Raw genomic sequence first — 27,039 nt, 5'->3', positions numbered from 1 at the left:
TTTCAACAAATCACTATTATAGACTAATGTTGTGATGATGGAAATGCAAAACAATATTTTCCTGCAAATTAAAATACAGTGGTATAGAGCAACACGGGTTCTCAACTAGCCTACCTGGTTAAATAAAGGTGAAATAAAAAAAATGTATCTTTTTTTAAATCAATGGAAGTCATTTTGTCGATTTTCTGGGCTGCCAGATTCAATGTGTGTGCAAAGCATTACATTTTTTAGGATGTGTAGCCTCTTGATGGCAACATCCATACTGCCAGCATTATCAACAGTCACAGCTACAATCTTGTTCGGCTTGATCTCAAACCCTCCCAGAATGTCTGAGATCTCCTCTGCCACTACTTCGCCAGTTTGCGATTTGTACACTGCCCTGGTGTGGAGAACCTTCTGTTTTACGCTGCCCTGGCTTGTGTAGTGCACTGTAACAGTGAGACAGTGGTCCTGACAGAGGCTGGTCCACCCGTCTGATGTGATGGCCAGCTTTAGCACGTCCTTCAGCTCAGTGATCACATTGGCCTTTTCTACACCACACCAGGTAGGAACTAATGTGTCACTGAGGTAACTCCTGGAGGGAGGGTATATTTGGGGTTGAGTGCCTCGCTCATCTCCCTACAGTAAAAAATGTGTTGATGTGTATTGTGGAGTGACGGGACTAACCATACAACCCTTTTATACTACACTATCCTAAAAATGAATACAACTCAATATACAGTTGAAGTCGGAAGTTTACATACACCTTAGCCAAATACATTTAAAATCAGTTTCACAATTCCTGACATTTAATCCTAGTAAAAATTCCCTGTCTTGGGTCAGTTAGGATCACAACGTTATTTGAATGTGAAACGTTAGAATAATAGTAGAGAGAATTATTTTTTTCAGCTTTTATTTCATCACATTCCCAGTGGGTCAGAAGTTTACATACACTCAATTAGTATTTGGTAGCATTGCCTTTAAATTGTTTAACCTGGGTCAAACGTTTCAGGTAGCCTTCCACAAGCTTCCCACAATAAGTTGGTTGAATTTTGGCCTATTCCTCCTGACAGAGCTGGTGTAACTGAGTCAGGTTTGTAGTCCTCCTTGCTCGCACATGCTTTTTCAGTTCTGCCCACAATGTTCTATAGGATAAAGGTCAGGGCTTTGTGATGGCCACTCCAATACCTTGACTGTTGTCCTTAAGCCATTTTGCCACAACTTTGGAAGTATGCTTGAGGTCATTGTCCATTTGGAAGATCATTTGCGACCAAGCTTTAACTTCCTGACTGATGTCTTCAGATGTTGCATAATTTTCCTGCCTCATGATGCCATCCATTTTGTGAAGTGCACCAGTCCCTCCTGCAGCAAAGCACCCCCACAACATGATGCTGCCATCCCCGTGCTTCACGGATGGGATGGTGTTCTTCAGCTTGCAAGGCTCCCCCTTTTTCCTCCAAACATAACAATGGTCATTATGGCCAAACAGTTCTATTTTTGTTTCATCAGACCAGAGGACATTTATTCAAGAAGTACAATCTTTGTTCCCATGTGCAGTTGCAAACCGTAGTCTGGCTTTTTTATGCCGGTTTTGGAGCAGTGGCTTCTTCCTCGTTGAGCGGCCTTTCAGGTTATGTCGATATAGGACACGTTTTACTGTGGATATAGATACTTTTTTACCTGTTTCCTCCAGCATCTTCACAAGGTCCTTTGCTGTTGTTCTGGGATTGATTTGTACTTTTCACAAAAAAAAATTCTGACGTCTTGGCTGATTTCCCAATGATGTCAAGCAAAGAGGCACTGACTTTGAAGGTAGGCCTCGAAATACATCCACAGGTACACCTCCAATTGACTCAAATGATGTCAGTTAGCCTATCAGAAGCTTCTAAAGCCATGACATAACTTTCTGGAATTTTCCAAGCTGTTTAAAGACACAGTCAACTTAGTGTATGTAAACTTCTGACCCACTGGAATTGTGATAGAGGATTTCACTTTCAATTCACTGTGTCTATAAACAATTGTTGGAAAAATGACTTGTGTCATGCACAAAGTAGATGTCCTAACCGACTTGCCAAAACTATAGTTTGATCACAAGAAATGTGTGGAGTGGTTGAAAAACGAGTTTTAATGACTCCAACTTAAGTGTATGTAAACTTCCGACTTCAACTGTATACTGACAGACCATTACCTAAGGTCCTTGAACGCCACTGTTGCAAAGGGGTGTAGGCCTTTCACTATGAATTTGGTCACGGCTCGGTGGCACTCATTCACCCCCTCCTCAGTCATCCTACCACTAGCTGCCAGTGTGAAGGGGCTTTGGGCTTGTCTTTGGCGTGGACCAGTGGTATTAGGAGGAGTGGGTTGGTTCATTGTAGCTGCAACTTTAACAAAAAAGTTGCAAAATCTTTAAATGGGTGATTGAATTTATGGACACACCCATAGCTAAACAATCAGCTGGCTAATGGGTACTTTTGATCATGAACCCATGTTCGCATAATTTAGTTAACTCCGTGTGTGGGCTCTAGGCTGCTAGCATACATACCTAACGTAGACCGGGCAACGAGAGATGAACAACGAGCTAGGCAGTCAAACTGTGCATTTCTCTGCCTGTACATTATGCACTTTCGATAGATGTTTGGACAGATTGCTTATAAGGGCGGAAACACGAGCAAAAGTCTTGTTGCACCTGTGGCAACGAGCGCTGTCAGCATCGAGTCTGGTGAAGTGTAACCACACTTTTGAATGTTTAGCTCTCTCCGCCATCGTCACTAATTAAGAGCAGGGTCTTTCTTGTGTGTGCTGTAGAGCGAGAGAGAGATATCTTCTGGATTGGAAATAGCAAAAATGCATCATAGACGAATGTCTTAATCTTATTGCAAATTACAAACGGTTAGTGAGATAAAATGTGCAAGATAACGTTTATGTATGAATAATAAATAGGAAATCTATTTTCTTAATTTCTCCAGTACCGAAAGCAGAACCGATAACGTCGGAGCTTACTGATTCTACGGTCTTTCATTATTTAGCCCTGGGGCCCGTTTAATATCGGGTTTCGGTACCTATCCCTAGATACACCTGAGCTCAATTTCGAGTCTCATAGCAAAGGGTCTGAATACTTATGTAAATAAGGTTTTTATTAATTTTTTATAAAGTTGCAAACATTTAAAAAAAACAGTTTTTTCTTTGTCATTATATGTAGATTGATGAGGAAAACAATTCATTGAATCAATTTTAGAATAAGGCTGTAATGTAACAAAATGTGGAAAAATCAGACAAAGAAAACTGTAAGCAGCAAGCGTCATGATGGTCAGCACATGTGCAAGGAATTACTGCAGTGCCATTCAATCCTGGTCTTTGAGACTCACCAGGCATGCAGGCTTTTGTTTCAGGGCTGCAACCACACACGATTCAACTAAGGAAGTTTGTGCTGGGCTACAAAAAAAGCCTACACACCCTGTGGGCCTCCAGGGTCACGTTCAGTAGGGAACAATGTTCAAAAATGTACCTTCCTGTTTCACTCAAAAACTTTTCTCCCTAATGAACATGACTCCGGAGTAGGAAGGAAGAACGCCTATATAGCGGATGGGAAGGAAACTGTATCAGAAGACGTGAGCCCACCTTTTCTCTTTTTGGTGCAATGGCGTCCAGCTCGTCAATGAAGATGATGGCGGGGGCATTCTTCTCAGCCTCCTCAAAGGCCTTCCTCAGGTTACTCTCAGACTCTCCAGCCAGTTTACTCATGATCTCAGGCCCTGAAACATTTAGCAGGCAAAAGTTCAACTATTAGTTAACCTTTTCCTGACCGTCACTGAACAGAGTTCGGGTCAATCAATTCCAATTCAGTCAGTTACATTGAAATTACAATCAAAAATTTTTTTTGCTCTTGAATGGAATTTCTATTCACTTAATGCAATGACAATTGAAACACTGAATGAAAAATAACAAAAAGAGGTATTGTTACTCAGTCTCACCATTGATAAGGAAAAAGAAGGCTCCAGTCTCATTGGCCACGGCACGTGCAATCAGCGTCTTTCCTGTTCCAGGGGGTCCATACAGCAGGATACCCCTTGGAGGCTAGAATTAACAATTTAATTACCTTTTTAAATTATTTGCATTATCACATACAACATAATAAATAAGTAAACAGTTTTTGTTTTTTTTATCTAATCTTGTACATGAGGTTTGAGGTGAATGATGAGAGATAGGGTTGGGCGGTATCCAGATTTTCATATCTCACCCCGGGATTTACGTTATTACCGGTTTAGTACACAAGGGGGTGCAAAAAAAACAAAAAAGCCCATTGGGACTACCATTACCAGAATGCTAACAAAATTGGCAGAAGTAATAGCGAATTTCCATGGAGGCTAGCTAAATATGATAACGAGCGAAGACGGAAAATTGCAAAAACAGGTCCTAAAATTATACATATATATTGTATTTTCTGCCGAATGTGTTGGCACTAATGTATTTTCTGCAAAGGAAAACTATAGTTGCACGTCCCTTATTACTGTATTAAAAGAAAAAATATATATAAATAAAAACTATACTTTCAATATAAAACGTGACCCCTGTCAATACACAGCTAGACTCGCTTTCTCCCGCTGCGCTATTTACAAACACATAACTGGCTCAACTGTTCTGGGGAACTACTGTAAGCTTCATAATGTAAAATAATGTGACAGGTGAAGTGAAGAACGCGATCAGCATTATCTCCTAACGTATTGCACAAGTTGACTGCAGGTATTTACCCTCAAAATAGCAAAAAATATAAAAATTTATTGAAAAACTTAAAATAGTTTCAACGGTATTGAAAAACCATCCCTTGGCTATTTCCAAATACCCCGGGAATACTGCCCAAGCCTAATGAGAGGTGGTGTATTTAGTTCACCTTGACGCCGATGGCCTTGAATAGTGCTGGGTGTCTCAGGGGCAGCTCCACCATCTCCTTAATCTGGGCCAGCTGCTTCCTCACACCCCCAATGTCATCATAGCCAACCTCATTCAGAGACTCCTCCTCATCCTGAACACAGAGAGATGTGGTTGGTAAAGCATAGAAAAGCAGAGGGAAAGGCTACAGATAGCATACGAAAAAATAGTTTTCTATGATCAGAAAATCTGGAATTCCTGAATGATCAAGTGAAAAATCACATCTCTGAAAACTACAGCTTTAAAGTCAACCTGCTCTCATGCACAAGTTCCAACCGAAGCCTGGATGTAGCCCTACCTCTCGTTTGATGGGCTCGCCCTCACAGTGGATGACAGTATCTGGGGCCACGATGCAGTAGGGGTTGGGATCCGTCTCCACTACCTTGAACTCCACCGCACGCATGCCTCCCCTCACCAGGAAAATGTCCCCTACAAAACAACAGAGACTTCACATTAAACCAGGTCCCCAAGACCCTGACTTTAGCTTGACCTTTTATTTTTTTCAAAGTTAAAGTCTGCTGGCCAAGACAGGTTCAGGTTCATTACACACGAAACGGATGAAAACATACCGAAACAGGTATGGACTACCTGGACTTGTCCAATAAGAAACACTTTAGATATCCGTTGCAACATGTTTTTAATGATGTGTTCTAATGACCATAACCAAGAAGAACGTCTGTAGTACAGGGTCAAGTTCAGGTGGAGGAAGTACCTTAAACATTTTCTCCCATTTGGTGCCTACTGAAAACACCCCATGTTATCCCCTGAATCATTTACCTTTCCTGATGGGCCTGTAGGCCTCCAGGAAGTAGGGCTTGAGGTAGACCTCAAACAGGTTCCCTGTGATCCCCTCTACAGTGTCATCGATGGGCAGAACATGGATCCGCTTCCCGTACTTCACATCCGGGCATGGCTGAATACTGTGTGATCACAAAAGGAACTAATTATGCCATGGCTTTACTGTACAGTATGAAGGCACAGCGGTCTGGTTCCCCACATCATACTGCACTGATGCCAAAGTTCTCCAGTTCTATCTCACCTGATGACATCTCCCAGGCGGACTCTCAGGTTGTTGCGGACCACTCTGTTCATGCGGACCTTCTCGTCGGAGCAGGTGTCGTCAGAGAGCACGATGCATACCGTCTCCCGTCTCTTCTTTCCTTTCATCAGCACTGTGTCTCCCCTGAACAGCTGCAACTCATCCATCTTTGCCTAGGGCGGGGCAGGAAAGAGGAATTAGTCAGACACTGAATCCTACTGATATAGTATAGAACCTTGAACAGGGAATAGAACTGTAATGCAGCCTGCACAACATGAATGAGTGAGTTACTGGTGAAATAATATTGTAGTACTCAGTGCAGACAAAGGGTTCACTAAAATGTTCCTGCCCCATTCATTCGCACCACCGATGCCTCACCTGAGACAGAGAAACCACACTGTTGTCCTCATTGAGAGATTCATCCACAACCAACCGGTTGGGCCTTGTCTTCTGCTTTAAAATCGCTGTGGATAGATCATTTTTCGATCTGAGGGAAAATCAAAGAGATTGTAAATATATATGATGGCAAGATGTAACATATTTCATAATACCCCAAAATACATTGAACCTGGGAATATATAGACAGACTGACTGTTGAAAATTTCTGCTAAGAGACAAACGGGTTTCTTTATTCCGATTTTTAAAATTATGATCCAAATTAGCCGACGCCAATGGCGACCGCTAGTCTTTCTGGGGTCCAACACATAACGAAAAATACATTAAAGACAATTCACATACATTTAAAACATTACAGACTTACATAAAAAAATACTAAAGAATAATAATGTGTGCATGTGTGTAGAGTGTGTTACAGTGTGTGTGCACGCATCTATTAGTTACACATACATGTCAGTACATACACAAAAAAATGAGGTCACATGGGGGAAAGGCGTTCTGCCTTGATGTGTTGCTTTAAAACCAGGTTTGCTGTTCAGTTGCGTTATATGAGATGGAAGGGCGTTCCATGCAACATTGGCTCTATATAATATTGTACCTTCTCTTGAATTTATTCTGGACCTAGGGATTGTGAAGAGACCCCTGGTGGCATGTCTGGTGGGGGTAAGTACGTCTGTCAGAGCTATATGTAAGCTAATTAGACTATTTGGAATTTAACACATACATTTCTCACAAAAACAAGAATTGATGCATGCAGTCAATCTCTCCTCTACTTTGAGCCAAGAGACCGAAAAGCATACTGTTGATATTTGCCCTCTGTGTACATTGAAGGGCAAGGTGTGCTGCTCTCTTCTGGGCCAGCTGCAGTTTCACTAGGTCCTTCTTTGCAGCACTTGACCATACCAACGGGGAATAGTTATGATTAGATCAAACTAGAGCCTGTAAGACTTGTTTGGTTGACTGTGGTGTTAAAAATGCTGAGCATCTCTTTATCACAGACAGACCTCTCCCCATCTTTAAAACAATTGAACCAATATGCCTCGGTTTGGCGGTGGGTCAGTCATGGTGTGGGGTGGCATTTCTTTGGGGGGCCGCACAGCCCTCCATGTGCTCGCCAGAGGTAGCCGGACTGCCATTAGGTACCGAGATGAGATCCTCAGACCCCTTGTGAGACCATATGCTGGTGCGGTTGGCCCTGGGTTCCTCCTAATGCAAGACAATGCTAGACCTCATGTGGCTGGAGTGTGTCAGCAGTTCCTGCAAGAGGAAGGCATTGATGCTATGGACTGGCCCGCCCGTTCCCCAGACCTGAATCCAATTGAGCACATCTGGGACATCATGTCTCGCTCCATCCACCAACGCCACGTTGCACCACAGACTGTCCAGGAGTTGGCGGATGCTTTAGTCCAGGTCTGGGAGGAGATCCCTCAGGAGACCATCCGCCACCTCATCAGGAGCATGCCCAGGCATTGTAGGGAGGTCCTACAGGCACGTGGAGGCCACACACACACTACTGAGCCTCATTTTGACTTGTTTTAAGGACATTACATTAAAGTTGGATCAGCCTGTAGTGTGGTTTTCCACTTTCATTTTGAGTGTGACTCCAAATCCAGACCTCCATGGGTTGATAAATTGGATTTCCATTGATTATTTTTGTGTGATTTTGTTGTCAGCACATTCAACTATGTAAAGAAAAAAGAATTTAATAAGATTATTTCATTCATTCAGATCTAGGCTGTGTTATTTTAGTGTTCCCTTTATTTTTTTGAGCTGTAATATATATATATATATACACACATACATACATACACATATATATATACACACATATATATATATATATATATATATATATATATATATATATATATATATATATATATATATATATATATATACACACATATATACACATACATACATACATACATACATACCAATACTGAATGAACAATGAAACCTTTTATTTTAACTTAATATAATACATAAATAAAATCTATTTAGTCTCAAATAAATTATGAAACACGCTCAATTTGGTTTAAATAATGCAAAAACACAGTGTTGGAGGAGAAAGTAAAAGTGCAATATGTGCCATGTAAAAAAGCTAACGTTTAAGTTCCTTGCTCAAAACATATGAAAGCTGGTGGTTCAATGTTCCCAGGTCTTTACATTGACATTTCACAGAGATAAGATTGTTTTTGTAAGAAATCTTCGAAAAAGAACAGGAATTTCACATTAATATGAAAAGTGCATACTAAAATATGAAAATACTACATGTCATGCCTCAAAATCGAAATCTATCTTACCTCTATATTGTTTTATGTCATTCGGATAAGAGAAGAAAGATGAGTTCAACGGTTAGCCTTAATTTTCGCACAGCATCCAGCCTAGCTGACCACTTTTTTCCTCTGGCTTCCATTGATTTGGTCATCCTAACAGATTCGTGTTTTTTTTGCGTTGATCTTAACTTTTTTTTGTACATAATGTTTCCACCATCGTTTCCTACAACCGAAAATAGCTTCTGGACATCAGAACAGCCATCACTAGCCTTAATTTGGATAAAGATTTCTCCTTCACCGAGTTCGCGGCGAAGGACATACTGCTCAACCCCAGACCAGGCCCTAAACCCAGACACTCGGAAAGCGAAAGACACTGCGATATTGAGGCCGACGTGCAGGTACCCTGATGAAGGTACAGTGGAGAGTAAATAATCCGCCTCTACCCTCTGTTCTATTGGCAAATGTATAATCACTGGAGAATAAACTGGACAAGCTCCGTTTGAGACTATCAATGGGACCTGAAGAACTGGAATATCCTATGTTTCTTGGAAACGTGGCTGAAAAGGACAATATTCGAGCTGTTTTTTCTATGTATCGGCAGGACAGAACGACGGCGTCAGGTAAGCTCAAGGGGAGTGGTGTGGGTCTAATATTAAGGAAGTATCAAGGATCTGCTCGCCTTAGCTAGAATATCTCATGATAAGCGGAGACCATAATATTTATCAAGAGACTTCATCTATATTTTTCATAGCCGTCTTTTTACCACCACAAACTGATGCTGGCACAGACCGAATTCAACAAGCTGTATAGGGCCATAAGCAAAGCAAAAATAAATCTCATCCAGAGGTGGAGCTCCAAGTGGCCGGTGATTTTAATGCAGAAAAACTAAAATCTGTTTTACCTCATTTCTACCAGCATGTCACTTATGCAACTAGAGGCGAAAAAATAGATCACCTTCACTCCACACACAGAGACGCATTCAAATCTCTCCCTCTCCCTTCATTTGGAAAATATGACCCTAACTCGATCCTCCTGATTCCTGCTTACAATCAAAAACTCAAAACAGGTGACGCGCTCAATACAGAACGATGAAGCGGATACTAAGCTACAGGACTGTTTTAAAATCAAATTTTAAATTGTCACATGCACCGAATACAACACTTACAGTGAAATGCTTAGCTACAAGCCCTTAACCAACAATGCAGTTTTAAGAAAATACAGAGAAAAAGTAAAAGATAAAAAAAACAAATAATTAAAGAGCAGCAGTAAATAACAATAGCGGGGCTATATACAAGGGTACCGGTTCAGAGTCAATGTGCGGTGTCTAGGTAGTTGAAGTCATTATGTACATGCAGGTAGGGTTATGAAAGTGGCTATGCATAGATGATAGAGAGTAACAGCAGCGTAGGAGTGGGGGGGGTGCAAATAGTCTGGGTAGCCATTTGATTAGCTGTTCAGGAGTCTTATGGCTTGGGGGTAGAAGCTGTTTAGAAGCCTCTTCGACCTAGATGTGGCACTCCAGTACCGCTTGCAGTGCGGTAGCAGAGAGAACAGTCTATGACTAGGAAGGCTGGAGTCTGACAATTTTTAAGGCCTTCCTCTGACACCGCCTGGTATAGAGGTCCTGGATGGCAGGAAGCTTGGCCCCAGTGATGTACTGGGCCGTATGCACTACGGAGGCCGAGCAGTTACCATACCAGGCAGTGATGCAACCCATCAGGATGCTCTCGATGGTTCAGCTGTAAAACCTTTTGAGGATCTGAGGACCCATGCCAAATCCTTTCAGTCTCCTGAAGGGGAATTGGTTTTGTCATGCCTTCTTCACGACTGTCTTGGTGTGCTTTGACCATGTTAGTTTGATGGTGATGTGGACACCAAGGAACTTGGCTCTCAACCTGCTCCATTATAGCCCCGTTGATGAGAATGTGGGCATGCTCAGTCCTCCTTTTCCTGTAGTCCACAATCATATCCTTTGTCTTGATCACATTGAGGGGGAGGTTGTTGTCCTTGCACCACACGGTCAGGTCTCTGACCTCCTCCCTGTAGGCTGTCTCATCGTTGTCGGTGATCAGGCCTACCACTGTTGTGTCATCAGCAAACTTAATGATGGTGTTGGAGTTGTGCCTGGCCGTGCAGTCATGACTGAAGGAGAGTACAGGAGGGGACTGAGCATGCACCCCTGAGGGGCCCCAGTGTTGAGGATCAGCGTGGCGGATGTGTTGTTACCTACCCTTACCACCTGGGGATGGCCCGTCTAGGATCCTTTGCAGAGGGAGGTGTTTAGTCCCAGGGTCCTTGATGCCTTCAAAGCTCAACACTAAGTTATGGTGTTGAACGCTGAGCTGTAGTCAATGAATAGCATTCTCACATAGGTGTTCCTTTTGTCCAGGTGGGAAAGGGCAGTGTGGAGTGCAATAGAGATTGTGTCATCTGTGGATCTGTTGGTGCAGTATGCAAATTGAAGTGGGTCTAGGGTTTCTGGGATAATGGTGTTGATGTGAGCCATGACCAGCCTTTCAAAGCATTTCATGGCAACAGACATGAGGGCTACTGGTCGGTAGTCATTTAGGCAGGTTACCTTAGTGTTCTTGGGCACAGGGACTATGGTGGTCTGCTTGAAGCATGTTGGTATTACAGACTCGGACAGAGAGAGGTTGAAAATGTCAGTGAAGAGACTTCTCAGTTGGTCAGCGCATGCTCGCAGTACGCGTCCTGGTAATCCGTCTGGCCCAGCGACTTTGTGAATGTTGACCTGTTTAAAAAGGTCTTACTCACATCGGCTGCTGAGAGCGTGATCACACAGTTGTCTGCAACAGCTGACGCTCTCATGCATGTTTCAGTGTTACTTGCCTCGAAGCAAGCATAGAAGTTATTTAGCTCGTCTGGAATGCTCGTGTCACTGGGCAGCTCTTGGCTGTGCTTCCCTTTGTAGTCTAACAGTTTGCAAGCCATGCCACATCCGAAGAGCGTCGGAGCCAGTGTAGTAAGATGCGATGATAGCACAGACTGGAATATGTTCCGGGAATCATCCAATGGCATTGAGGAGTACACCACATCAGTCACCGGCTTCATCAATAAGTGTATCAATGATGTCGTCCCCACAGCGACTGTACATACATATCCCAACCAGAAGCAATGGACTACAGGCAACACCCGCACTGAGCTAAAGGCTAGAGCTGCCGCTTTTAAGGAGAGGGACACTAATAAGATATCCTGCTACGCCCTACGACGATCCAACAAACAGGCAAAGCATGGATACAGGACTAAGATCGAATCCTACTCTGATGCTCGTCAGATGTGTCAAGGCTTGCAAATGATCACGGATTACAAAAGGAAAACCCAGCCGCGAGCTTCCCAGTGACGCACACCTACCAGATGAGCTAAATGCCTTTTATGCTCACAACAAGCAGCACCACTGAACCATGTGTGAGAGTAGGGTTGCAAAGGGTTGGAAACTTTCTGGTAAATTTCCGAAATTTTTCATGGGAAGTTAGGCTCTGGAATTTGGGGAATATTGCTTAAATTCATCAACAAAAAAAAGTTAGCTTACAACATTGAACCTTTTTTGTGGGATACACATAAGGTAATTCGAGGTCTTGTGGCATATTTTGGTTAACAAACTATAGTTTTGGCAAGTCGGTTAGGACATCTACTTTGTGCATGACGCAAGTAATTTTTCCAACAATTGTTTACACACAGACACTATCACAATTCCAGTGGGTCAGAAGTTTACATACACTAAGTTGACTGTGCCTTTAAACAGCTTGGAAAAATCCAGAAAATGATGTCATGGCTTTAGAAGCTTCTGATAGGCTAATTGACATCATTTGAGTCAATTGGAGGTGTACCTGTGGATGTATTTCAAGGCCTACCTCCAAACTCAGTGCCACTTTGCTTGGTATTAATATTCATTTGCTAAATATTTTCGTTAATTCCCACAGAAAGTTTCCACCTCTGAATATTCCCCAAAATGTGCAACCCTACGTGAGAGCTCCAGCTGTTCTGGACAACTGTGTGATAACACTCTCCGTAGCCGAGGTGAACATTAACAAGGTCGCGGGCCAGACAGATTAACAGGACGCGTACTCCGAGCATGCACTGACCAATTGACAAGTGTCTTCACTGACATTTTCAACCACTCTCTGACCAAGTCTGTAATACCTACATGTTTCAAGCAGACCACCATAGTCCCTGTGCCCAAGAACACCTAGGTAACCTGTCTAGATGACAGACTTGTAGCACTCTATAGCTATGAAACACCTTGAAAGACTGGTCATTGCTCACATCAACACCATCATCCCATACACCCTGGACCCACTCTAATTCGCATACCGCCCCAACAGAGCCAGGGAGGATGCAATCTCTATTGCACTCCACACTGCCCTTTCCCACTAGGATAAAAGGAACACCAACGTGAGAATGCTATTCATTGACTACACCTCAACATTCAAACCATAGTTCTCTCCAAGTTCATCAAGCTAAGGACCCTGGGACTGAACATCTCCCTCTTGAACTGGATTCTGGACTTCCTGTCAGGATGACCCCAGGTGGTGAGGGTAGGCAACAGCATCTGCCACGCTGACCCTTAAAACGTGGGCCCCTCAGGGGTGCGTGCTCAGTCCCCTCCTGTACTCCCTGTTCACCCATGACTGCATGGCCAAGTACGACTCCAACACCATCATTAAGTTTGCCGACGACACAACAGTGGTAGGCCTGATCACCTACCACCGCATAATAATAAAAAATCCCCATAAAATCTGTCAGTTTTAGCTAGAAATACGTTTTTTGCATTGGATGCGTTTCAATCCACTCCATCCGCCTATGTCGCACTTCCACATCTGCGGTGAAAGAACTAGAGCGGTCTTTGTCAGTTTGGCCTTCCAACTATTATGACCCCTCTATAGAAAGACGAGACTCTCGTGAACACGATGGTGTTCTCCGTTTTGCTCTACAACCCCTACAAGCATCTTGGAACTTGTCTGAAGTTGGTACAGCCGATCTGTCAACTTCTGTCTGTAGCATCCGAACAGTTTGGTCTACACACTAATGAGACTCTCACGAACATGTTTTGCTCACAAGACTTGTCTGAAGGTCCCCGAGTACAGGTCAAAAAAATAAATGGAACTACTGTATATATGGAGACTGTTTAGTGCCAAAGGGGTTAAATACATATAAAAAAAAATATATACAAACATTTTCTGATCTTTCTTATATTTCTCAGATATACACTGAACAAAAATATAAATGCAACAATTTCAAATATTTTACAGTTATTTTACAGAGTTACAGTTCATATAAGGAAATCAGTCAATTGAAATGAATTCATTAGGCCATAGTCTATGGATTTCACATGACTGGGAAAACACATATGTATCGGTTGTTCACAGATACCTAAAAAAAAAAAGGCAGCATCTGCTGTGATCACCTTTTGCCTCATGCAGCGCGACAGATCTCCTTCGCATATTGTCTCTCCACTAGCCCACACGACGCCATACACACTGTCTGCCATCTGCCCGGTACAGTTGAAACCGGGATTTATCCATGAAGTGCACACTTCTCCGGCGTGCCAGTGGCCATCGAAGGTGCGCATCTGCCCACTGAAGTCGGTTACAACGCCAAGCTCCAGTCAGGTCAAGACCCTGGTGAGGACGACGAGCACGCAGACAAGCTTCCCTGAGAAGGTTTCTGACAGTTTGTAAAGAAATTCTTCGTTTGAAACTGTGGGTTTGCACATCAGCTGTCCGGTTGGCTCTTCTCAGACCATCCCGCAGGTAAAGAAGCCGGATGTGGAAGTCCTGGGCTGGCATGGTTACATGTGGTCTGCAGTTGTGAGGCTGGTTGTACATACTACCAAATTCTCTAAAATGATGTTGGAGGTGGCTTATGGTAGAGAAAAAAACAAATTCTCTGGTGGACATTCCTGCAGCCCTGGTGGACATTCCTGCAGTCAACATGCCAATTGCATGCTCCCTCAGAAGTTGACATCTGTGGCATTCTGTTGTGTGACAAAACTGCACATTTAAGAGGGGTCTTCTATTGACCCCAGCACAAGGTGCACCTGTGTAATGATCATGCTGTTTAATCAGCTTCCTGATAATCCATTCACCTGACAGCTTTGGCATATCTTGACAAAGGAGAAATGCTCACTATATAAACAAGTTTGTACACAACATTTGAGAGAAATAAGCTTTTCTTGCATATGGACAATTTCAGCTCATGAAACCAACACTTTAAATGCTGCATTTATATATTTGTTCAGTATAGGACAGACACTTCGTGGGGGGGACTGACTATCTGTTGTTCCATGTAGTGAATCTGTTATTCAATGCGTTTGTATTGGCTAATAGCAATAAGGCCCCAAATAATATATCAAATTATTGTTTTAGATATATTTTTGGGGATACTTCAAGGGGTCTTAAAATTCTAAAGCAAATAGTGAACTGGTCCTTGCTATGATCTTCTTAAAACAATTCCACATATCTTAGTAGCTGTTAATATGGCCAACCTACCTTAAAAAAATGATTATTATTTACCCTTTTTTGACATTTTCCAATCACATGAAAATAAGAATCTGAGCAATGGTAAGTCCTATCCTCATGAAATAAAGTGGTCTGTGTTTCTGAGAAGCTGCTATACAACATTAAATACATGGAATAAGAATAACACCAGAAACAATGTTTCATTTTGACCTTAATACCCAACAATTAACATTTTACCCATTGGTCAAAAGATGTGTTTTTGATTGGATACCGTGCCATCATTTTAATCAACCGTCTCGTTGGGTTAAAAGTGGCCTGTGTGTTAAATGTGTGCCTACTGACTAGAGACAGAAACTTAAAATAACTATTATGGGGCAGTTGCTTTCAGTTTCTTATTATACAGTAGTGAAACTAGTTACTAGAATGGGCAGCAACTGTATTTTTGTGGGTTTTGAAACAACATCTGCCACACTTTTAGCTAGATAGCTGAGTTAACTTGCTTGCTATCAGGAGAGTATCAGCAAAGATTTTTTTTATAACTAACCCAAGATAGACCACAGCCTGTCGTTTCCACTTGGAGCAAATTGATTGAACAAGCAAGGAGGTGGGCAGAATCCTATTGTCGCGTTCTAGCATGTATTTGCACATTACCATTAGAGAACGCCTACTCTGAAGTAAAACTTTTTTTATTTAACTAGGTAAGTCAGTTAAGACCAAATTCTTATTTACAATGACGGCCTACCCTGGCCAAACCCTAACCCGGACGCGTGCGCCGCCCTATGGGACTCCCAATTTATACGGCCTGGAATCAAACCAGGGTCTGTTGTGAAGCCTCTACCACTGAGATGCAGTGCCTTAGACCGCTGCACCACTTGGGAGCCCAATGTGCGCATGTTCAATAATTCAATTTGTCCTTGCACTCCTAAACAACAACATTTTTGGAAACTTTGGCAGAGGGTAAAGTCTACAAAACTTAGTCCACTTTGTAACAGATTTTAGTTTTGGGAACAGAAAACTGTATTGAGATCAAACGCTTCATCAATGAGAAAATGTCTGCCAAAATCCATCTTCTGCCACTGCTGGCCACTGGGTGGAAATGCCAACCAGATGCTACAGATTTATACATCCAGTGTAACATCTGGCTCGCTGTTCTGTGGTATTAGGTAGCATACATAAGATGTGTATTCCTTTTGAAAGAACCTAGCTAGGGTCGGGACTCGGAAGAAAGGGAGTATCCCCTTTGTAATGTTTACTGTTACGAAATGCTAATGTTTTGCTAAACGCTAGCATCAGCTTCAGTAGCCCAAAGACCAGCAGATGGTGATATTGAGTCGTTTCATCTTACCGTCCAAACGCATTGTATGCAATACACACCTATCCCCGTAGACCAGATCATACTTAAAAACGTTCTCCATTGAGGCTGCAAATTATAGATTTCCTCCTGAATGACGGGCGCAACATCAGGAAGTCGTATTAGCCACTCTAGCATGGTGGTGAAAAATGGTGTTTCATAAATGAAGTATGCATATTTTCCCACCATTAAATACTGTATAGTTAAGGAGAAAGTTAAGGAGACGCCTTCGCTGCCTGTATGGACAATGTTTTATGTATAAACCGGTCCACGGTGATAGGAGTGTATTGCCAGCTGCATACAATGAGTTTGGACAGTAAGATGAAACGACTCAATATCGGCATCTGCCGGCCTCTGGATTTCAGATTCAGTTGTAAATATGTAGTTTAAGTGTTGTACATGCCCCCACATGACACAGCATGAAAAACTACGAGAGCGAAGGTGGTCAGTCATTCGCTCAAACAGACTACTATAACTTTTGCAAGTATAACAAGCATCACTTAGTAAATGTTAACTACAACATGACAAGCAGTCTTCCTATTTACGTCGCTGTCAGTTAACCAGCTTTGCTAGCTACGTAGCTAGTTAAATCTGGTAGACAGATGCAGAGATGACAAGCTGGTATTTTTGACCTGGCCAGTATAAGTGAAATTAGCTATGCGTTTAGCTAACCGGCACTGACACATGGGCATGGTATAATCTAGCTGTTAGCTAGATAACTAGCTATGTGGAAACGTATCATTTGCATGTATAGGACTTCTATATGTTCAAATATTGCTACGTCCATAGAACACAAACCGATATTAGCTAGTTGGGCACGTTCGTTAGCAACAACAGAAAGTTCGCCAGCATTATCTAGCCAATTGACCTAGGTTTTAGCTAACAAAGCAAACGTTATTTCTTGGTAACTGGGTCCTTCAGGAAAGCAAATTAGATAGCGATGTCAACTTACTCTCCTCCTGAAGCCATGGTGTTCCGCTTGGTATGTTCAACGAATAAATGATGGTTTCTTTATAGTTTGTAACCTTATATGTGTATTTTCCTCTCCAGTGAGTGCAACGCCGACAGTTTGATTTGATCAGTGACTGATGCAGTAAACAGACAGCGTAGCGGATTCTCGATTCAATAGAGCCAATCAGAATAAAACGTTTCTTTGTCATTTTCTACCTAGTAACAATACCCAATAGGCCATATGTCTCAATGTTGTTTTTCCCCATGACAAAACGTTTCATTCTATGTACTATTACCACCGAATTATCGAAAGGGGTAACATTAATCAGAACTATCTTTGTTATTATTTTACAATTCATAGTCCTTTGTTGTTAAAAAGAGCTGTAGAAATGCTGAGAAAAAGCACTGTTGTCACTAATGATGTGACCGTGTAGGCAAGTCTATGGTTATCACCCCTAGAAACTAGGTCACCCAGTCATAAGATTGGTCCATGAATGTCAGACATCTGCGGCAGGGACAGCAAGATGGTTCAGAATCCTGACGAGACCTCATCGTTTGTTGATAATGCTTTATGATTGTGAAGCATAACTGAGGCAGAGACTCTTACTAAAACAATATTATATGGCTATCCATCATTGATGTCAGTGAGATAATCTGCCTTTTGCAGTCAGTAAAAAGTGACCACTAGTCTTTTTTGGTCAGCTCATTTGAATAAGCTTTAACTGGATGGTCTTGGTATGTAGCGCTCCCTAACCTTCCTAAGTTGAATGCACTGATTGTAAGTAACTTTGGATACAGTAAGTGTGTCTGCTAAATGGCCAAAATGTAAATGTTAAATACTTTAAGAAGGGTGAGGGGGAGGCAGTAGAAAAGAAAGTCCATGGGTCCTGGAGTAGAAACACTTTTTATTCTCTTTTAGGAGATATCAAGTGCCACTTTATTTTCTGAATGGCGTAGAAAGTGTAACCTGCACACTATGCAAACATTGGCAAAACAGTTCAAAATATAAGACACACTACTCAAAGCTTGCCAGGAAGGTCAAGACAATCTGCTTCAACTGGACATCTGTGGTTTCTGAGATTTTGCCATCGGCTCTGCAAGGGGAAGCCAAATGGGTTAACGTATGTTCACGAACATGGTACGATAACTTACAAAAGGAGCCCAATAATGTCAGAACATCAAGCTTAAGCTGGCTAAAACATGGTAGTTGACTTGATTTACCTAATTTGTGACAAGAGGTCCTGGTGCTGGCTGAGAACGTGTTGAAGGAAATCCTTCTCGATCTTCGATCTTGGTTAGGTCCATTTAGTCCAAGTGTCCCCGCACACCGGCATAGATGACTGTAACCTGCTCCTCAATGGCCATGGGGCCTGCAGAACAAAATGCATGCAGTCAGTCACACAGGCAAGGAAGAACGAACAGCAGTGGCTAGAGAAAACTTTACTGAGGACGACCCTCTGGAAAATCTAAATTCAGTCTCATCCACTCATGCAATTTATTTGACAGGGACAGTGCACACAATCATAATTTCAGTTGATTAAAATCATACAAATGTGACCAAAACAACACATCTTAGGAGATACTCACAGAACTTCCCCTGCTTGAGGAGCTCTGTAAGGAAAACACCATGGTTCAGCAGCTGCTGGGTGGCAGCGTCCAAGTCGGAATCAAACGGGGTGAAGGACACCGCCTCACTGTACCGGGCCAGCTCCAGCTCCATGGTACCACCCACCTGACCAGGGAGGAAATGGGGTCAGTGACAAGTGGGACACTAATTCCCTTGTAAGGGTTTCTAATGCAAGTGCCCAATGCCAATTTATAAATACTGGGGAAAGAAATTAGAGGCCCACCTATTTCATGGCTTTATGGCCAACCAGTGACACAGGCAGACCCACGTTGATGGCTGGTCAGATACCTTTGTAGAACAACTCAGTCTCCAAGAAGACCTGAGTGAGACAAATGCATGGGTTCAGTGTTTTAATTGGGTAAACACCTGATCAATCAGTCCTAAGATAACAATAAGTGACATTACTGAAAATGACAAATCAGGAATGAATGTGAGGCCTCCCAAGTGGTGCAGTGGTCTAAGGCACTGCATTGCAGTGCTAAGCTGTGCCGCTAGAGATCCTGGTTAGAGTCCAGGCTCTGTCGCAGCCGGCCGCGACCAGGAGACTCATGGGGCGGCGCACAATTGGCCCAGCATCGTCCGGGTTAGGGGAGGGTTTGGCCGACAGGGATGTTCTTGTCCAATCGCGCACCAGCGACTCCTGTGGCGAGCCGGGCGCAATGCACGCTGACATGGTCGCCAGGTGTACGGCGTTTCCTCCGACACATTGGTGGGGCTGGCTTCCGGGTTAAGCGGGCAATGTGTCAAGAAGCAGTGCTGCTTGGCTGGGTTGTGTTTTGGAGGACGCACTTTTTTCAACCTTCGCCTCTCCCGAATTCATACAAGAGTTGCAGCGATGGGACAAGACTGTATAACTATCATTTGGATACCACAAAATTGGGGAAAAAAGGGGGGGAAAAATAAAATAAAAAAGGAATTAATGTGAGGATAGGTATGAGGAAGGTCCATTAAAACCAGATAACTCAACTTTTATTTTCAGCTTCTGATTAATTATGGTAAACATTTTTGAGAACACATGATACTTACCTGTCTGTCTTTGACGGAGATGATGTTGGTTGGAATGTAGGCAGACACATCACCAGCCTGGGTCTCAATGACAGGCAGGGCGGTGAGAGAGCCGCCTCCGAAGTTTTCATTAATCTTGGCTGCTCTTTCTTAGGAGACGAGAATGGAGGTAGAACACATCGCCGCGGTAGGCGATGTTGGCCTCATGACGGGGTAGGCCTCAACGACCGGGACTCTCCCATGGAGCAGCCAGAGTACGAAGCCAGTTACTGAGGGGAGGCGGCGTCAGAGGCTGTGGCAGACACCGCTATGGTGTACTTCATGGCGTCAGCCTTTTCACCAGCTGGGCCACGGTGGATCTCTTCTGGCAAATAGCGACGTAGATGCAGTACAGCTGCTTCTTCTCGTCGGTGCCGTTGTTGAAGCGCTTCTGGTTGATGATGGTGTCAATGGCAATGGCAGTTTTACTAAGGAGAAAATACATTGGAAACAAATTTTGTATCATTTATAAAAACTAAAGTGAATGACAAAACATGCATGTGTAAAAGCAGTGCATTCTGTTCTGCTCAGAGCGGGAAACAAACTAGAACACAACACTGCACAACACACGCAACTGAGCCAACTGTCTTAGCCAACAGAGCAAATGACTAGGCCAGCACTCCGTGAGCAACACTTGCCTTTAGATCTCAGGCAAGGTGTGATGTCACCGATGTACTCCAGGCAATATGCTACAGCCGATTTCTGTATCCACTACAAGTGTGATCATATAAGTCGACATCTGACTTGTCTACCATGAGAAACACAAGGAGCTGATTAACAGGGCTTTACTTTGCCACGGTCCTGAATAACAAGACAACTGCTGGTCAGGAATGAGATGAGACGTGATGTCAGTGAAATTAAACTGACATGACCTGCTCTTTTTTCTCCCATTTCCACAGGCATTATCCACCCTACTGTAAGTCAAGTTCACACCAATCGGGCTATCGTCTTACCCAGTATGCCTGTCACTGATGATCAGCTCACGCTGGCCACGGCCAATGGGCACCAGGCTGTCTACAGCCTTGATGCCAGTCTGCATGGGCTCCCTCACAGACATACAGGGGATGATGCCAGGGGCCTTCTGACCTATATGCCTACGAATGCTGGACCCAAGGGGACCCTACAAAGACGCAGTAGCTAAGAAACATTACTGTACATTCCATATGGTGTTACTTAGGTCCACTATTTCCTGAAAGATCAGGAAATGTTTGTATATTTTTATATATATTATATATGTATTTAACCCCTTTGGCACTAAACAGTCTCCATATATACAGTAGTTCCATTTGTTTTTTGACCTGTACTCAGGGACCTTCAGACAAGTCTTGTGAGCAAAACATGTTCGTGAGAGTCTCATTAGTGTGTAGCCCAAACTGATTGACAGAGTCGAAGGCCTTGGCCAGGTCGATGAATACAGCTGCACAGTAATGTCTCTTATCGATGGCGATTATGATATCGTTTAGGACCTTGAGCATGGCTGAGGTGCACCCATGACCAGCTCTAAAACCAGATTGCATAGCGGAGAATGTACGGTGGGATTCGAAATGGTCGGTAATCTGTTTGTTAACTTGGCTTTCGAAGACCTTAGAAAGGCAGGGTAGGATAGATATAGGTCTGTAGCAGTTTGGGTCTATTGTGTCTCCCCCTTTGAAGAGGGGGATGACCGCGGCAGCTTTCCAATCTTTGGGAATCTCAGACGATACGAAAGAGAGGTTGAACAGGCTAGTAATAGGGGTTGCAACAATTTCGGCAGATCATTTTAGAAAGAGGGTCCAGATTGTAGAGAGGGTCCAGATTGTCTAGCCCGGCTGATTTGTAGGGGTCCAGATTTTGCAGATCTTTCAGAACATCAGCTATCTGGATTTTGGTGAAGGAGAAATGGGGATGCTTGGGCGAGTTGCTGTGTGGGGTGCAGGGCTGTTGACCGGGGTAGGGGTAGCCAGGTGGAAAGCATGGGCAGCCGAAGAAAAATGCTTATTGAAATTCTCAATTATAGTGGATTTATTGGTGGTGACAGTGTTTCCTAGCCTCAGTGCAGTGGGCAGCTGGGAGGAGATGCTCTTATTACGTGGAACTGTGTCCAGAATTGAAGTAGATTCAAGTAGTTAGGTTTTAATTTTGAGTAAATAACTCACATACACTAGAGAAGCTTAACCAAGTTTAATTCTTCCTAAGGGTCGATACAGCTGTAATTCAGACAAAAAACATTTCACACAAGCACTGATATTTAACCCTTTCTCCTAGGCTGAGTCTCCTCCTCCACAATTGTACAGCCAATGCATCTCTGTTGCTAGACAAAACCTCAGTGATATCTGTTCTTCCTCACTTCATCTAACCTGACCTCTACCCTAAAGTGCTCACTCCTCCCCAACTCAAGGCTGTCATGGTTATTGATACCAGACTCTGTCTCTGCTCCTCCCAGAGTATCCCTGATGGCTAACAATAACATATCCTGACATAATGTAAAAATTATACATGACCCTCTCTCCCTCAGTGACATTGTTAGTTTCCAAGATCTCCACCCATCTCCCCTTATCAATGCCTGCTACATGTAATCGCTTCCTTGCACTCAACACATTCCAAGCTTAGTTGACTTCTGGTGTAGACCCTCAACCTTAGCACTCCATCAGTGACATGAATAAGTATATTTCATATTCTCAGAACCCAACAAAGTAAATGTTTTTAGTACTGAATAACAAATCTGCTTGGACCTTCAAAAAGTTTGTGCTGGCTTATCAATTCAATAAACAACAGGTTTCATATTTTGACTAGTTTATGTCCTACGGACAATTAGTACAGAACTGTATGTCAATGCAATAGGTCAAAAATATTACGATTACAAGAGAGGGGCTCTGGGATTGTTTACTTTAGAAGGTGCCTATTCAGCTTTACGGGACACCGTATCATATGATGTATCTGAAGTATAATTCTCTATACACATGGTTTATTCAAGACTTCCTGCCCAAGATGCAGTGAACTCAATTAAGATTAAGAATTTTGATTAAGATGTGTAATTTTTTTTATTTTATTATTTATTTATTTATGATTCTGTATCTCTCCCTTTTAAATGCTTTCTGAGGCAGGTGCCTTGGGAGTTAGTATAAAGGTACGCGGATCCAGTTGTTAATTAAGGAAGCTCCCAAATTAAGTAAGGCCAGGGCATTATTTTGTTTGTTTTTACCTGTTAGAATATTTGTTAGGGGTGTTAATACTAATTTATTGTGTGGCGATTTCACAGGTTAGAAACGATGCGCCTTAAAGGGCACACAAATGAGATTTTCTGAAGTATCGATTGTCAAAGTTTTGGTTGCACACATGTAAATTCTCTTGATAAGAAATGTACTGAAAAGCCCAATGTAAAACTGATACACAAAATGTTTGAAATATCTTTAAATATTGTCTGAGGTAGAGGGAAAGAAACACTCACTTAAAGGGGTTGAATGACCTCTGACCTCTGTTCTGACTTTCTGGTGAGGCCTGATCTCCCTCACTAGAAAGAGACATTGGGTAAGATTTAAATGGGCTATGTAAACACTAATACTTAGGAAGAAGTTTATCATTGAGCAATAGTCCCATGTGTGATTTGGACCACGAGAAGGACAGAGATAGAGTGCTGCCTCTGAATGAGGGACACCTGTCTCTACTCTATTTTACTACTCCTTGAATTACCTTATGGGATACAATTAGGTTAAGATGGAGTCATCAATGGTTGTAATTCAAATTGTATTTGTTATTTTGATTGAACAGGTAGTGTTGTTGTTTTTTTGGGACGCATGAATCCCAGTTGGGAGTCATGTGTCCAAAGGGGGAATTACCAGTCCCCTAGGGGAGGTGAATAGATTTTGCAAATAGATTTTATTTACATGCCTGCCTGTAAAATAAAAAAAAATGTAATTTATACTAGAAATGCATTGAGATATCAATCTGTCATTACCACAAATGGGGGCTGTGATGAGAAAAGTTCATGCTAGAAATATAAGATGAATATACTGTATGTCAATGTAAATGTACATTCTGCCCGTATCGGTGTGTACTAAGTTGAGGGTCTTAAAATTTGAGTGAGAGAATCAACATGAAGCACTAAGGACTGTCATTCTAAATTTGGGTTGGATAATTTATCAATAGTTCTAATTATGATTTGGAAAGGTGAGGCTTCTAGAGACAGAGTGATGCCCCTAAAATGTGAGGAGAGCCACTAGTTGCAGCTTGGGCTAACCTTGTCCCAATCTCATTCTTATCAAGGTTGGTGTGAAACTGTTATAACATGTAAAAGTCAATATGGTTTCTAGGGCGTGTGGAACATGTGAGTGATCATTGTTCCAGATGAGGAATTGTTGGAAACTGACACATTTTTTGTAACTGACAAATTGACTAGAGCAAGTTTTTAGTATGTTTATAACTATATAAGTGGAGCAATTAATGTGTTATGGGTTAGATGGAATGATTTATGTGCAAATGTATTTGTGGCCGGAGGCAAAGTAGAAGGAGTCCTGAGCGAAAGGGACCAACGCCGGCCCAGAGTAGAAACCCAGAAGTAGATGGTCATCGTGGAAGGAGAGCCCTGCTGAGCCCTAAGTTGGGTCCGATTAAGTGGTGAACTTTACTATAGCATTGATAAGAAAAATGCCTTTTAAAACTATGACCAACAATGTGCACTAGACCAAATTCAGGAGATATCTAGTGTCACGGATGTGTGGAGAGACGGACCAAGGCGCAGCGTGATTAAAGTTCCACATATTTATTAAAGCGAAACTTCCAAACAAAAAGAAAGAAACAACGAACCATCACATCAGAGGTGCTACATTCACTAACTCAAAACAATATTGCACAAAATACAGGTGGGAAAAAGGCTACCTAAATATGATCCCCAAATAGAGGCAATGATTACCAGCTGCCTCTAATTGGGAACCATACCAAGCACACCAACATAGAAATAATAAACCTAGAACACCCCCTTGTCACGCCCTGACCTACTATACCATAGAGAACCAAGGGCTTCTCTGGTCAGGGCGTGACAGTACCCCCCCCCCCCCCCCCCCCCAAAGGTGCGGACTCCGGCCGCAAAACCTGAAAGCAATTGGGGAGGGTAGGTGGGGTGATTAGTGTTGGTGGCGGCTCCGGTGCAGGTCGTAGCCCCTGCTCAGACCCCGTATCCGGCCATGGCGCTGGGCTGAACGCCATGCCTGGACTGGGCATCGGCGCAAAGGAGGGCTCCGGCCATGGAGCTGGGTTGGACGCCGTGCCTGGACTGGGCACCGGCGCAAAGAGGGCTCCGGCCATGGAGCTGGGTTGGACGCCGTGCCTGGACGCCGTGCCTGGACTGGGCACCGGCGCAGAGGAAGGCTCCGGCCATGGAGCTGGGTTGGCCGCCGTGCCTGGACTAGGCTCCGGCCTTGGAGCGGGACTGGACACCATGCCTGGACTGGGCATCGGCGCAGAGGAAGGCTCCCGCCATGGAGCGGGACTGGACACCGTGCCTGGACTGGCCACCGGCACAGAGGAAGGCTCCGGCCATGGAGCTGGGTTGGCCGCCTTGCCTGGACTGGGCACCGGTGCAGCGGAAGACTCCAGGCTTGGAGCGGGACTGGACACCGTGCCTGGACTGGGCATCGGCGCAGAGGAAGGCTCCCGCCATGGAGCGGGACTGGACACCGTGCCTGGACTGGCCACAGGCGCAGAGGAAGGCTCCGACCTTGGAGCTGGGTTTGACGCCATGCCTGGACTCTCCGGAACCGTTGACCGTTGCAGGAGGTTCCGGACCGTGGACCGTCGCAGGAGGTTCCGGACTGTGAACCATTGCCGGAAGCTCTGGACTGTGAACCGTTTCCGGAAGCTCTGGACTGTGAACCATTGCCGGAAGCTCTGGACTGTGAACCATTGCCGGAAGCTCTGGACTGGGAACCGTCGCCAGAAGCTCTGGACTGGGAACCGTCGCCGGAAGCTCTGGACTGGGAACCGTCGCCGGAAGCTCTGGACTGGGAACCGTTGCCGGAAGCTCTGGACTGTGAACCATTGCCAGAAGCTCTGGACTGTGAATGCGCACTGGAGGGCTAGTGTATGAAGCCAGTACAGGTGGCACCGGACTGGTGACACGCACTTCAGGGCGAGTGCGGGGAGCAGGCACAGGACGGTCTGGACTGGGGAGGCACACTGGAGGTCTGATGCGTGGAGTCGGCACAGATTGCACCGGACTGGTGACACGCACTTCAGGGCGAGTGCTGGGAGCTGGCACAGGACGTACCGGACTGGGGAGGCGCAATGGAGGCCTGGCGCATGGAGCAGGCACAGCTGGCACCGGACTGGTGACACGCACCTCAGGGCAATTGCGGGGAGCTGGCACAGGACGTACCGGACTGGGGAGGCGCACTGGAGGCCAGATGCGTGGAGCTGACACAGGTTTCACCAGAGTGCTAACCGGATCTTCTGGTCGAATGTTGAGCAGAACACGCTTGCACAACATCTCTCTCGCTCCCAACTTCTCCATTGCCTCCCTGACAGTCTCTGGCTCTTCCCGCGGCTCAGCCGCCGGCTCCATGTGCCCCCCCCCAAATAAATCTTGGGGTTTCTGTGGCCAAGGTCTGATGACACGCTCCTCCAGAGTTTGCCATTCGGGCTCTGGCACTCTCCTCGGCTCGACCGGCCACTCCTTGTGCCCCCCCCCCCAAAAAAAAGATATTGGGGTTGTCCTTGGGCTTTCTGTGGCCGCGAACGCTGGCGTCATCGCTGTCCTCCATTATTACCTTCCGTCTGCCGCCAAGGAAGGGTTTCGCATCCACCCATCACTTCTTCCCATGTCCAAAACTCCTTTACCTGGTGAACACACTGCTTGGTCCTGGTTTGGTGGGATATTCTGTCACGTTCTTGAAAATGATCGGACCAAGGCGCAGTGTGAGTATAGTTCCACATATTTATTTAAGTGAAACTAACAAAACAAAATAACAAAACTTACTAAGACTTTGAGGACGTAG

The 27,039-nt window shown here is 44.0% G+C and overlaps 1 protein-coding gene and 1 pseudogene across 1 annotated transcript in view; both read right to left on the bottom strand.

The window, feature by feature from the left end:
• The window catches only part of LOC115203811 (transitional endoplasmic reticulum ATPase-like), a 43,249-nt gene extending 25,686 nt beyond the window's left edge, over window positions 1–17,563 (bottom strand). Inside the window, exons 1-8 of the mRNA XM_029768828.1 lie at window positions 17,402–17,563; window positions 6,323–6,431; window positions 5,945–6,117; window positions 5,683–5,825; window positions 5,204–5,334; window positions 4,868–4,999; window positions 3,951–4,053; window positions 3,598–3,731 (exon numbers count right to left, since the gene is read on the bottom strand). Of these exons, the coding sequence (XP_029624688.1) occupies window positions 3,598–3,731; window positions 3,951–4,053; window positions 4,868–4,999; window positions 5,204–5,334; window positions 5,683–5,825; window positions 5,945–6,117; window positions 6,323–6,431; window positions 17,402–17,418 (942 nt within the window). The 5' untranslated portion in view covers window positions 17,419–17,563. The remainder of the gene's footprint in view (window positions 1–3,597; window positions 3,732–3,950; window positions 4,054–4,867; window positions 5,000–5,203; window positions 5,335–5,682; window positions 5,826–5,944; window positions 6,118–6,322; window positions 6,432–17,401) is intronic.
• A 722-nt stretch (window positions 17,564–18,285) lies between these two features.
• LOC115202575 (ATP synthase subunit alpha, mitochondrial-like) lies at window positions 18,286–26,606 on the bottom strand (annotated as a pseudogene).
• Window positions 26,607–27,039: the final 433 nt, after the last annotated feature.

This window comes from Salmo trutta, chromosome 12, assembly GCF_901001165.1.
Source record: "Salmo trutta chromosome 12, fSalTru1.1, whole genome shotgun sequence".
Taxonomy (NCBI): domain Eukaryota; kingdom Metazoa; phylum Chordata; class Actinopteri; order Salmoniformes; family Salmonidae; genus Salmo; species Salmo trutta.
The sequence above is the reverse complement of the archived record's forward strand: the minus strand, read 5'-3'. Positions and strand labels throughout refer to the sequence as shown.